This window comes from Arachis ipaensis, chromosome B06, assembly GCF_000816755.2.
Source record: "Arachis ipaensis cultivar K30076 chromosome B06, Araip1.1, whole genome shotgun sequence".
In the NCBI taxonomy this organism is placed as follows: Eukaryota; Viridiplantae; Streptophyta; class Magnoliopsida; order Fabales; family Fabaceae; genus Arachis; species Arachis ipaensis.
Genome location: NC_029790.2, coordinates 6306459 through 6319032, shown reverse-complemented (window position 1 = coordinate 6319032; position 12574 = coordinate 6306459). Strand labels below are relative to the sequence as shown.

At 39.1% G+C, this 12574-nt stretch overlaps 1 protein-coding gene across 1 annotated transcript; it reads left to right on the top strand.

The window, feature by feature from the left end:
- LOC107646320 lies at positions 9071–10153 on the top strand. The gene has a single exon (XM_016350511.1). The coding sequence runs from the start codon at positions 9071–9073 to the stop codon at positions 10151–10153; it is 1083 nt and encodes a 360-aa protein (XP_016205997.1).

Sequence of the window (12574 nt, the reverse complement as noted above, 5' to 3'; positions counted from 1 at the left end):
AGTTATAATAACCCATTAAAAAGTACTTAATTAGTTAATACAAATAATTAGTATAATTGATTTAGTTCAATAAATTAAAAGAAATAAATGTGAAGGAAGAGATAAAGAAAAAGTAAAATTATAAAAACGTATAGCCATTAAAAAGCAATAAAAAAAGTCTCTTTTAGTTTTTTGTTTATTAATTATTAATTTATTATAATTAATTTCACAACATTTATTATACGATATTCATCTTATAAATTAATACAATCAATTAATTGATATCAATTATCGATAATTAATTAGAATTGATATAACTCATTTTGCTATACTATCTAAATAAATAATAAAAAAATGCACGCCTCAATTTTTGTTAAAGTAGAATAAAATAAAATACATAAATTGAGTAGATATGAATCTGAAAATTATAAAATTTTATTAACAACTCAAATAAATTAGTATCATAAAACTAAATTTAATGTCTATTTTAAAAATAATTACTAACCTTTTATTCTTTTAATTATTAATAATTTAAATAAAGTAATACCCTATAACTTATTTTATTATCTATTTTAAGTAATTACTAACATTCTATTTTTCTAATTATTTGTTTGTCTTATTTATCATTTATGCTTTCAATCAATTATATTAATAAACAAATAAATTAAATTAACTCCGGTTATACTTGCACTACAAGATTAATATTGATTTGAGGGAGTATTTTGGTGAAGGTTTTAAAAACCTCCACTCATAATTAATTAAAATTAAAAATTTTGGAACATAACATCATTTTCTCCTTTCTCCCAAAATTAGGGCACCGAGTTAGCGAGAATGAAATCCTAAGGTTTCTACGCCATTTTCGCCGCCGTTTCCGCCGCCGTTTCTCAATATAAAGCTTTACTTTCTCACCACTTGTCAAGCAACTTCCCGTCCATTCTGAAATGCTGGCCTTCTTTATAAACCTCCACTCCACACTCTTCCTGCCTCCATTACTCCACAACTTGAACAACATTTCACCAAAACTATATATAACACATACAAACACTTTTTATTTTAATTATTAGTATAATGTCTAATTATTTTCTGTGTATTTAACAGTTTTGTGTGTGTTGATATACAGTCATGCCAAGGAGAAAACGCATTAAAAATCCATTGAAGTTTGTAGATGAGAGGGAAAACAACAATGCTTTTCGTTCACTTCAACCTCCAGCACCAGCAGCAACTGAAGATACCACTAGTGTAGAGGCTAGTGAGGCTCCTTCTCAAGCCGCTGCAAATTCCATTTCATCTGATGAAGCGACACGTTGTTCTAACTCAAAGTCTTCATCTGCTTGGAATGTGGAGATAATTGATATTAATTTATATTGCGTAATTAATTAATGTGATTAAAGCATAGTTTAAATCATTTATGCTACTAGGTTGAACATGTCCTGATCCGTAATCATTTATGCTAGCTTAAAAAATTGTAACTCCTAATATTTTCAATAATGAAGTTTTTTATTTTTCTTAAGACTCTACAAATATGAAGAAGAAGGCTAAGATCAAAGTCAAAGATATTTGCAACTTACCTAGGGGAGACCGTGTAATTGTAGAGGTTGACGAAGAGGGTGCGGCATATGGTGAAGCACAAGGTTTACTTGCTTGCTATTGTGGTATATTAGTAACTAATGCACGTATCTTTCCAATTAGCTTTGAAAAGTGGTCAGGACAAGAAAATGGTGACATGCCTAAGTCTTTCAAGGATGAGTGCTTTGATACAATGATAAAGGTAAAATTCATTTTATTTGAAACTTTTATTAGTTCAAATAATTATTTATTTATTTATTTGTTTGTTTGAAGCCCCACTTCCATTTTACAAGCACAGAAAAGATTGCCTACAGATATTGCATTCAAAGTATTGCAAAGAAGTGGGCAACATATAGGCAAAGATTGTGGAATGAATTCTATAATCCAACCATGAGAAGAGAAGCATTGGTGAACAATGTGCCCGATGATATTCCAAGAGATCAATGGGTTTGTTTTGTCAATTATCGACTAAAATCGTCTATAGTTGTAAGACACTAAACAATTCATTTAGTTATTGTTGTACTTTAATTAAAAAAACTCTTAATTGAAGTTTTATATTTATTTTTAGGAGCTTTGCATGAAAAATAAGGAAAATCGAAGCAAGCAAACCATTCCTCACACTTGTGGATCTAAATCCAACTCTCGAAGGCGACATGAGATGGTATATATATACACACACTTAATACATGTATGATTTTACTTGCATTATATATGTTAATTATTTAACTCTTTATTCCTTCTTTTTTAGTACTTGAAAATGGGGAAGAAGCCTAGTAGAAGAATGATGTACATTGAAACACATAAGAGAAATGATGGGTCTTTTGTAAATAACGAGACATTAACTATAGTGGTAAGTGTTTTGTAAATCTTTTCTATGTGATCTTATTTTATTTGTATGTGATCATGTGAAAATGGTATTTGAGTATGGTTACTTGTGGATTAAGATATATATTGATTATAGGAAAGTGGTTCACTCACTTGCACGCATTTTTTACTTTAAATTTTTGGTTGTGATCACACAAGCCTATAGTTCCAGCAAGTACTGAGCTGTAGAGGACTTTAAATAGACATTCTTATTTAGTTAGTGGCTCTCTTGTAAAGACACGATTTTGAATTGAAAGTTCTGCATATCCTAATTTTTCTATGCTGCTACTAGTGTTCTTCTATATATTATTCTGATTCTATAGTTTAGAGCTTTGAGCTATGTTGGTATTCGATAATATTAATGAAAATTCATGCTTTCAAATATTCATGCGCTTGGATCTTATGAGATTTGCAAGTGATATAGACAAGAGAAGGAAGAAGTGAAGAACTGCTAATTGAAATTTCTGTTATTTATTTCTTTTAAATTGAATAGTTTCTGTTGACTACTTTTAAATAGGAATAAATTGAGTTGAATATGACACAGTCAAATGAACAATTTGAGGTGTCTCCTAATAATGTTGTTGATAAAGTTTTGGGGCCTGAACACTTTGGGAGAGTTCGCTGCATGGGCATGGGAGCAGCGCCTACAAATACCTTTAAGAATGTGAGAAGTCGGCTTAATGAGATGACCATCTCCACTAATTCAGCTGGATCTTTTTCACCTACTACTGCTGTAATTTTACAGAAAAAGATCTATAATTTGGAGTCCGATTTACATAATTCACAGCAAAAGGTCACTAGTCTAGAGTCTAAGTTGCAGCAATCATTTGATATGATGAAAGCATACCTAATGATGAAGAAAGGAGGAATTTCCGAAGCGCTTATTGGCTTCTTTTCTTCCCGAGAGGTAAGTTTATAGTAAATTTACTTGTTAGGAATATAAGTTTAGATAGAGTAATATTCATTAAAAGTGGAGTCTAATTATTTAAATTAAACATGTTGTTTATCTCATCAATTCTAATTTCTACAACTGAAGATGAATAATAGTAGCTACTGGCAAGCATTCGTCTTATCTACATATAAATGGTTCTAAAAAGTATTGTTGTATTTTAAGAGTGTCCCTTTAATTTGTCACACTTCATAATAAGATGTGACTCCATTTTAATATTGAACATAAGTTTAAATGCTCTTCAAAATTGATTTGTTAGACTTATATCGAATCATCTTGATGCTTAACTTTATTGAAATTACTAATAACATCTTATGTTTACATATAAGCTAATGATGCTGAAAACGAGCCTACTACTCCTTTTGATACTAGGAGATCAGCTGGTGATAGCAACGGACATCCGAGGACAAATATTTGAGATTTTTATGTAATTAGATAATATTAAAATATTAAAGTTGTTATTTTATTTTACTTTTTAAAGAAAAACAGTAATAGTTATGTAGAACAATACCATATGAAATTATGTTTGGAACTATTGATATTGAGAATTTTTATATATATAGAGTTATGTCTTATATTGAGAAATTGTGTTATAAAAGATTTAGTTTTTAAATTTTGATATTAAAAAATAAATTTTAAATTTGAGAATATGTAAATGAGATGAGATTAATGAATGATTTGAAATTAAAAATAAATAAATAACTACAAGGTTTGTGGAGGTTTGAAAATCTCACAAAATAGTTAATTTGTGTTAAATTAAAAAAATCAATTTGTGGGGGGTTTTAAACTGCCACAAAAATTTAATATAAAACCCCACTAAACACACACAAAACTTCCACTGAAAAGATTGTGGAGGTTTCTAAAAATCTCCCACAAAAGACCTCGTGGCACCTCAAATTTTGGGAGTTTTAGAAACCCCCACAAACCATTTGGTGGGGTTATAAACCTCCACAAATAAGAAAAAAACTGCCACAAATAAACAAAAACCTTGTAGTGTTGAACTATTCAACAATTCAACATAATTTTTTTAATTTGGGATTAACGATAGAAAATAAAATTTTTTTGAGTAATTCAATATTATGAACATTAATTTTTATCGTGAAATAACCTAAAATTATAATGCAATTTATTTTTAAAGAAATAATCAAATATTAAAAATTTAGAGTAATTTAATATTATGAACATTAATTATTATTGTGAAATAACCTAAAATCATAATGCAATTTATTTTTAAAGAAATAATCAAGTATTATTGTTAATTATGAAATAACCTAAAATCATAATACATTTTATTTTTAAAGAAACAATCATCCATTAATATCTATAAATAGAAACTATCATCAAATTGTTTTGATTAAAAATATGAGGGGTTAATTACTATTCATTATTAATAATATATCAATTATATCAAAAAGCAAAAATATAATTTTCTGTATTTACACCATTAGAAGAATTACCATCATGAGTAAAATTTTGTCAAAAAAAAAAAGAATAAAATTGCATTATTTATAAATATTAATAATGAAAATAGTCTCACTAATGTAAATGATCAATACAATAATTATATGAAAAAATAACTAATTACATAATTGTATAATTTTTAAGATTCTATATAGTTGAATCTAATGGCCAAATAAAAAAATATCTATATGATAACGTTATAATATTTTATCATACTATAAATCATATTATAAATTTATATATCATATTATAATTTTAGGTCAACTCCTTAAACACATTATAACATAATGCATCTAAAAAGATACACCAAATTAACGAATATCACATGGGTCATAACATACACTCTAAATTGTCACGATACTTCAAATAAAAAGAGCATCAATACAGATAAATCAATGAATATAACTAAAATAAATAGCAACAAAGAGACACACAAAAAAAATAATAAAGAGAAGAGCATGCCAAATCAATTCCATTATTAAGAGCATGCGACATTAGTTCTACCTCAAGAATTTATTTTTTAATTTTTAAAATACCTTTCTTTTTAAGCACATTTTACATATTGTACACTATAATTATTAGCTCTCCATACTTTCTCTTACAATAATAACTGATTTTCACATTCACCTAGGTTATAAAAATCAGTAAACTTCTCTTTGAAAGCATCAATTTCACTTGGGTGCTTGACTTCTCCCAACGATCATTGCCAAGTGAGACTATGGATAAAATGATCAAATTTCTCTTCCAATTCTTCTTTGCACGCCGGATGAGGTAAGCCATATTTTTGTTTTTTCATGGACTAACACAAAATAACACCGTCAATTTCTTATTTCTCTTTCTCTGACTTATTTTGTACTTAACTGCCAGGAAATCCCAAATACAAAGGTCTTATTTTTTCAGTCTTCCAGTCGATATAATTACCGATATTTTTGTTAGACTTCCTATAAAGTCTGTTCTGATTTGTAGATGTGTTTGCAAGCATTGGAACACATTGATTTCTAATCCAAACTTTGCCAAGTTACTCCTTACTTATACACTTCCTGTCGTGATGATCCGACGCATACATTCAAGATTCTTTCACCTTGTTGAATGTCACCGAATTGAATGGCATGAAAGAAGAAACAATCCATTCGATGTGTTTGAGGTCCTGAAACCCAATAGTAATGGCAGCATAAAACTTGATCCTAAATTTGAAATTCCCCTCCTTGGTACAAAAGTTTATGCTAATGTGCATGTGCTTATTTGTAATGGTCTTTTTTACTTGAGTTGGTCAAAGGATAGAGACATTTCACTTATTTGCAACCCAATAACAGGTGAGTTCATAAGACTTCCAGAACACCCTCCAATCCTGAAACACTGCGAGTGCGAAATATCTTGGGGTTTTGGTTTTCACCCAAAAACAAACCAATACAAGGTAATGAGAATGCATATCTTTAAACGTGGTCATCCTATGGTTGTTGAAATGCTCAGAGTTGGAATATCGACAACATGGATAAATATTGAGGTAGATTATCCCAAGAATTTGATATATATGTCGAGATATGCTATTTATTTAAATGGGGCACTTCATTGGATTGGTGGGGATGTTGATGACAAGTCGATATGGGCTTTCAATTTCGACACGGAGAGGTTCCAATCGTTCTCTTTGCCGGATCAGGGTCTAAAAATCAGCATATTTGAATTCAGGGGTTTTCTTTACTTGATATATTTTAATGAGCCGGTCACAATGTGGATGATGGAAAGATACGGAGTTGGAGAATCTTGGACTCCCATTCTGGTAAATTCTTACAGAAATACTAATTCTTCCATAACCACGTATCATGATGTTTTTGTCTTTCGTGATCGTGAAAATAAAGCAATTACGATTTTTTGTACTCACCGTAATGACAACATTGAAATATTTGGTTTTGTTCCTACTCTTATCCCACTGAAGAATATTATCATCGGAGATAATGTGGAGGTGCAGAACATTTACTCACGGAATAACTCAAAATTGAGATTCTGATAGAAGTTTTAGGAGATTATTTCATTTGATATTTTTTTATTAATAGCAAATTTCTGCTGGATTGTTTTAGATTCATATTATAATTATAATGCTCACATCTTAATTATTTGGTTGCTTAATTATTGTCTCTAACTACTCAATATTTGCAAAAATTTTTTTTCTAAACTATTATAATTTGAAATATAATTTAAATTAATTCAATTTAATTTATAATCCCTGTTCTAATTTTATTGGTTTAATCACCTTTGAGTTACATTTTAAGCTGATAATAATAATAATGACTCCAAAATCGAAATTAAAAATTCAATCTCATGATATAATCATATGGTAATGAAACACGCTTCAAAATCATATTATAAAATCTAGTTATAATTAAATGCATTTAAAGTAATAATTTAACTCAAAATTCTAAATCAAAGTTCGATTTCATGATATATATTAGAATCAAATACATTCCAAAATCCATATTACAAAATTTAGTTATAATCAAATACGCTTAAAATAATAATCAAACTAAAAAATAAATCAAAATTTAATATTATAGTATAATCCTATTATAATCAAACAAAGTCCACAATTATATTAAAAAATTCAGTTATAATCTGTTACGGCCTGACCCAAACCATCTACGGACCAGCCCGACTCGGACACCACCCGACCCGAACGGTCGGATGTGAGACGCTCAGATGCCGACCCGGACACGCGTCCCTGACACGTGTCTTTGACAGCTTCGCTACAGCTGTGCAAGGGAGGCCTCGAAGAAGGTGGACCTGTTCCTGCAGGGCCCACCTCTAACACGGTATATATGCAGAAGAACCTGACTTCCCCCAAGGTATGTCACATACCAATCAACCCTTATTCGCCTGCATACTTTACTGACTTGAGCGTCGGAGTGTCTTTGCAGGTGATACCCCTTCTCACACGAAGTGCTCGGGACGTAGTCTACCCCAACCCGGCAACTCAGGATCAGGCGAGATCCCCTCCATCAATCAGGATACCAACCCGAATCGTCCGGTACCCGACCTACCGAACATTGGCGCCGTCTGTAGGGACCGCCTGAATGAAAGTAATACAAGGCCCTGGAGGAGCAGGGCGAGAAGCCGGGCAAAGAGGGGAACCCATCGTGGCGTCCTCGGAGGATCGCACAAGATTCCCTCCTCGACGAACCACACGATCCCTAGAAAGACGCCCCTTCGGGGGAACCGGCGACAACAACACCAGGATAATGCAGGAACTGCACCACAGAATGCAGGACCTAGAGCGTCGACTGGCAGATCAGGAACATCGCCAGCAAACGCCCGAATCAGGCGACTCCCGTTCTCCCTCGAGAAGCCGCTCCCGACGCACGGGTAGCCCAAGGTCCGAATCTGAGAGCCCCAGGGAGGAAAGGCCCACAAGGAGGCGCCACGACCCACTCATATATGTCAGGCACAGGAGGCGGCGCACCACAGATCACGCCACCGCAGATCGCGACCGGGAAGATGGTCGACGGGAAGACGGCGAAGGGAGAACGCGACGAACACGCGGACTAGTCATAGTAGGTGCGACCCCATTTCATCGTTCCATCCTTGAAGTCCGGCTGCCAAAGCACTTTGACAAGTCAACAGACATGAGGTACGATAGAACCCAAGACCCACAGGAGCACCTCACGGCCTTTCGAGGCCAGGATGAACCTGGAGGGAGTAGGGGACGAGGTAAGGTGCCGCGCTTTTCCGGTCACCCTCGTGGGACCTGCGATACGGTGGTTTAATAGCCTCCCGCAGGGCTCGGTGGCCGAATTCTCAGATATAAGCCACGCCTTCCTGGCCCAATTCACGACCAGGATAGCCAAGGCAAAGCACCCAATCAACTTGCTTGGAGTAACACAGAGGTCCGGAGAACTGACAAGAAAATATCTGGATCGTTTCAACGACGAGTGCCTGGAGATCGATGGACTGACTGACTCAGTTGCCAGCCTATGCCTGACGAATGGTCTCCTAAACGAGGACTTCAGAAAGCACCTCACGACGAAACCGGTATGGACAATGCAGGAGATCCAATGCATGGTCAGAGAGTACATCAATGACGAAGAAGTCAGCCAGGTCGTGGATGCCAATAAATGGCAACCCTCCTACAGTTAAAACCAGCACCACGGAAGCGGAGAAAGGCAGAAGGAACACGCCAGAGACGGTGGCCCGAGTAAGAATCCCAGGCCTTTCCCTCGGGTCGGGAAGTTCACTAATTACACTCCCCTCACCGCACCGATCATGGAAGTTTATCAACAGATAGCCGAGAAGGGGATCTTGTCGAAACCCCGACTGCTGAAGGAGCGAACAGGGGAGAACCGGAGCCTCTACTGTAACTACCACAAGGGCTATGGGCACAAGACTCAGGACTGTTTTGACTTGAAGGATGCGCTGGAGCAGGCAATTAGAGATGGAAAGCTAGCCGAGTTCTCCCACCTCATTAGGGAGCCGAGGAGGCGGAACCGCGACCACGAGAGCGAGGATGGGACATGGGCAGCAAAGTGGCATCAGGAGCCGGAAGAGAACGACCACGGCCTCACCAAAGTAAATGTGGTAACCGCAAGAAACGCGGCACCCAGGTCAAAATCGGCACATAAGAAGGACGCCAAGGTCCTCGCGGTTTCCTCATCCCCTGCGCGAAGCACCAAGAAACTCCCATCCATCTCATTCGTCCCGGAGGACCAATGGTTTGACGAGGTTGGGGAAAGCCCTCCCATGGTCATAACGCCCATAGTAGGAACCGGTCTCGTCAAGCGGATCCTTGTAGACACGGGGGCAGACTCGAACATTATGTTCCGCAATGTGTTCGACGCTTTAGGTCTAAGAGACGCCGACCTACAGACTCACCAGCACGGCGTCATAGGGCTCGACGACCACTTCATCAAGCCGGACGGGATAATCTCCTTGCCGACCTCCGTGGGACAAGGTCAGAAGAGAAGAACAGTGATGGCCGAGTTCGTGATCCTACGAGACTCCACCGCCTACAACATCATCCTAGGGAGGAAGACCCTCAACAACCTAGGGGCAGTCATCAGCACTAGGATGTTGGTAATGAAGTTCATAGTTGAGAATGGGTCGGTAGGGTCCGTAAAAGGAGATCTGGAAACGGCAGTCGCCTGCGACAACGCTAGCCTCTCTTTAAGGAAAAAATCTAAAGAGGCCTTGGGGGTGTTTCTCGCCAACCTGGATGCCAGAGTTGACGACAAGCCCAGACCCGAACCAGAAGGGGACCTGGAAAAGTTCAAGGTCGGGAATACGGAGGAAAAGTTCACGTTCGTGAACAGAAACCTCCCCCATGAGTTAAAAGAGACTTTGATGAAATGATCAGAGCCAATGGCGATCTGTTTGCCTGGACGCCAGCCGACATGCCGGGGATAGACCCCCGACTCTTGTCACACCACCTAGCCATCAAGCCGGAAGCCAAACCAGTGGCTCAAAGGAGAAGAAAGATGTCTCAGGAAAGGGCAGAGGAGGTGGCCAGACAAACGGTCAGCCTCCTCGAAGCGGGGTTTATCCGGGAACTGGACTATTCGACCTGGCTCTCAAATGTGGTCCTGGTAAAAAAGCACAATGGGAGATGGAGGATGTGCGTGGACTACTCCGACCTCAACAAAGCATGCCCCAAGGATTGCTACCCCCTTCCCAACATTGATGCACTCGTCGATGTAGCCGCGGGATACCGGTATCTGAGCTTCATGGATGCTTACTCTGGCTACAACCAGATACTGATGCACCGGCCAGACGAGGAAAAGACGGCGTTCATAATGCCAGAAGGAACCTATTGCTACAAGGTGATGCCCTTTAGCCTGAAAAACGTGGGGGCCACGTACCAGAGGCTGATGAACAAAATATTCAGCGATCTCATTGGCAAGACGGTAGAAGTCTATGTGGACGATATCCTTGCAAAGACCACACAACCTGGTGATCTCATAAGTGACCTGGAAAATGTGTTCGCGTCCCTCCGACAACACGGCATGAGGCTCAACCCGCTTAAGTGCGCCTTTGCCATGGAAGCCGGAAAGTTCATGGGATTCATGATAACCCAAAGGGGGGTGGAGGCCAACCCGAAAAAATGCCAAGCGATACTCCAGATGAAGAGCCCGGGCTGCATCAATGATGTTCAGCGACTGGCGGAAAGGCTCACCGCGTTGTCCCGGTTCCTCGGTACATCGGCAGCAAAAGCCCTGCCCTTCTTCAACCTGATGAAGAAGGGAATAGCGTTTGAATGGACCCCTGTGTGCGAGGAAGCATTAAACCACTTCAAAGAAATCATAGCAGCACCCCCGGTCCTCGGCAAGCCCAGAGCCGGAGAACCACTCTACCTGTATCTGGCCATAACAGAGGGAGCGCTTGCAGCGGTGCTGGTGCGGGAAGAAGCGAAAGCCCAACAGCCAATTTACTTTGTGAGCAAGGCGCTACAAGGAGCAGAACTTAGGTACAGCAAGTTAGAGAAACTAGCACTAGCGCTCCTAACCTCTTCCCGCAGGCTGCGGCAGTACTTTCAAGGTCACCAGGTGGTCGTAAGAACAGACCAGAGAATTCGTCAAGTGCTCCAGAAACCCGATCTAGCGGGAAGAATGATGACCTGGGCCATCGAGCTATCCCAGTATGATCTAAGGTACGAGCCTCGACATGGAATCAAGGCACAAGCAATGGCAGACTTCCTGGTGGAAGTAACGGGAGATCCGACCGAGGACACGGGCACACGGTGGAAGCTCCATGTAGACGAAGCCTCCAACCAGACGTCCGGGGGAGCTGGGGTCATCTTGGAAAGCCCAACTGGGGTCATTTACGAACAGTCGGTCAAGTTCGAATTTCCAGTGTCGAACAACCAAGCGGAATATGAAGCCCTTCTAGGCGGCTTGATATTGGCCCAGGAAGTCGGGGCTACGAGGCTAGAGGTATGCAGTGACTCGCAGATCGTCACGTCGCAAGTGAATGGAAGCTACCAAGCTAGAGACTCGTTACTACAGAAGTACTTAGAGAGGGTTAAAGAACTGAGCAAACAGTTTGAGGAGGTCACGGTCCAACACGTCCCAAGAGAAAGGAACACACGGGCAGACCTCCTATCCAAGTTAGCGAGCACGAAACCGGGAACCGGAAACCTCTCCCTCATTCAAGGCATCACGAGAGAACCAGTGGTTGCCCTCCACCTGACCAAGATAAGCCCCTCCTGGATGGACCCCATCACCAATTTCTTGGAAAACGGCGACCTCCCCGGAATCGAGAAGGAAGCTAAAACGTTAAGAAGGGAAGTTGCCAAATACACAGTCATACAGGGCCAACTATTCAAAAAGGGACTTAGCCAACCTCTGCTGAAATGCCTACATCCCAATCAGACGGACTACGTGCTCCGAGAAGTCCACGAGGGGTGCTGCGGTCACCACATCGGGGGCAAAGCCCTAGCAAGGAAGCTCATCCGAGCCGGATATTACTGGCCGTCGATGATGGAAGACTCCAAGGCGTTCGTAAAAAAATGCCTCAAGTGCCAAGAGAACGCCAACTTCCACAGAGCAACGGCCAACGAACTAAGCCTGATGACGTCCTCCCGACCTTTCGCACAGTGGGGAGTCGACCTCCTGGGACCCTTCCCAGTCGGCCCAGGGCAAGTCAAATACCTCGTAGTCGCCGTTGACTATTACACCAAATGTGATAGAGGCCGAGCCGCTAGCCACCATCTCCTCGTCCAATTGCAGAAAGTTTATGTGGAGGCAGGTGATAACTCGTTTCAGCATCCCAGAGTTC

Bases quoted from the DNA above. Each gene is read 5' to 3' on its own strand.
- LOC107646320 (XM_016350511.1), top strand. From the start codon at position 9,071: ATGGAAGTTTATCAACAGATAGCCGAGAAGGGGATCTTGTCGAAACCC.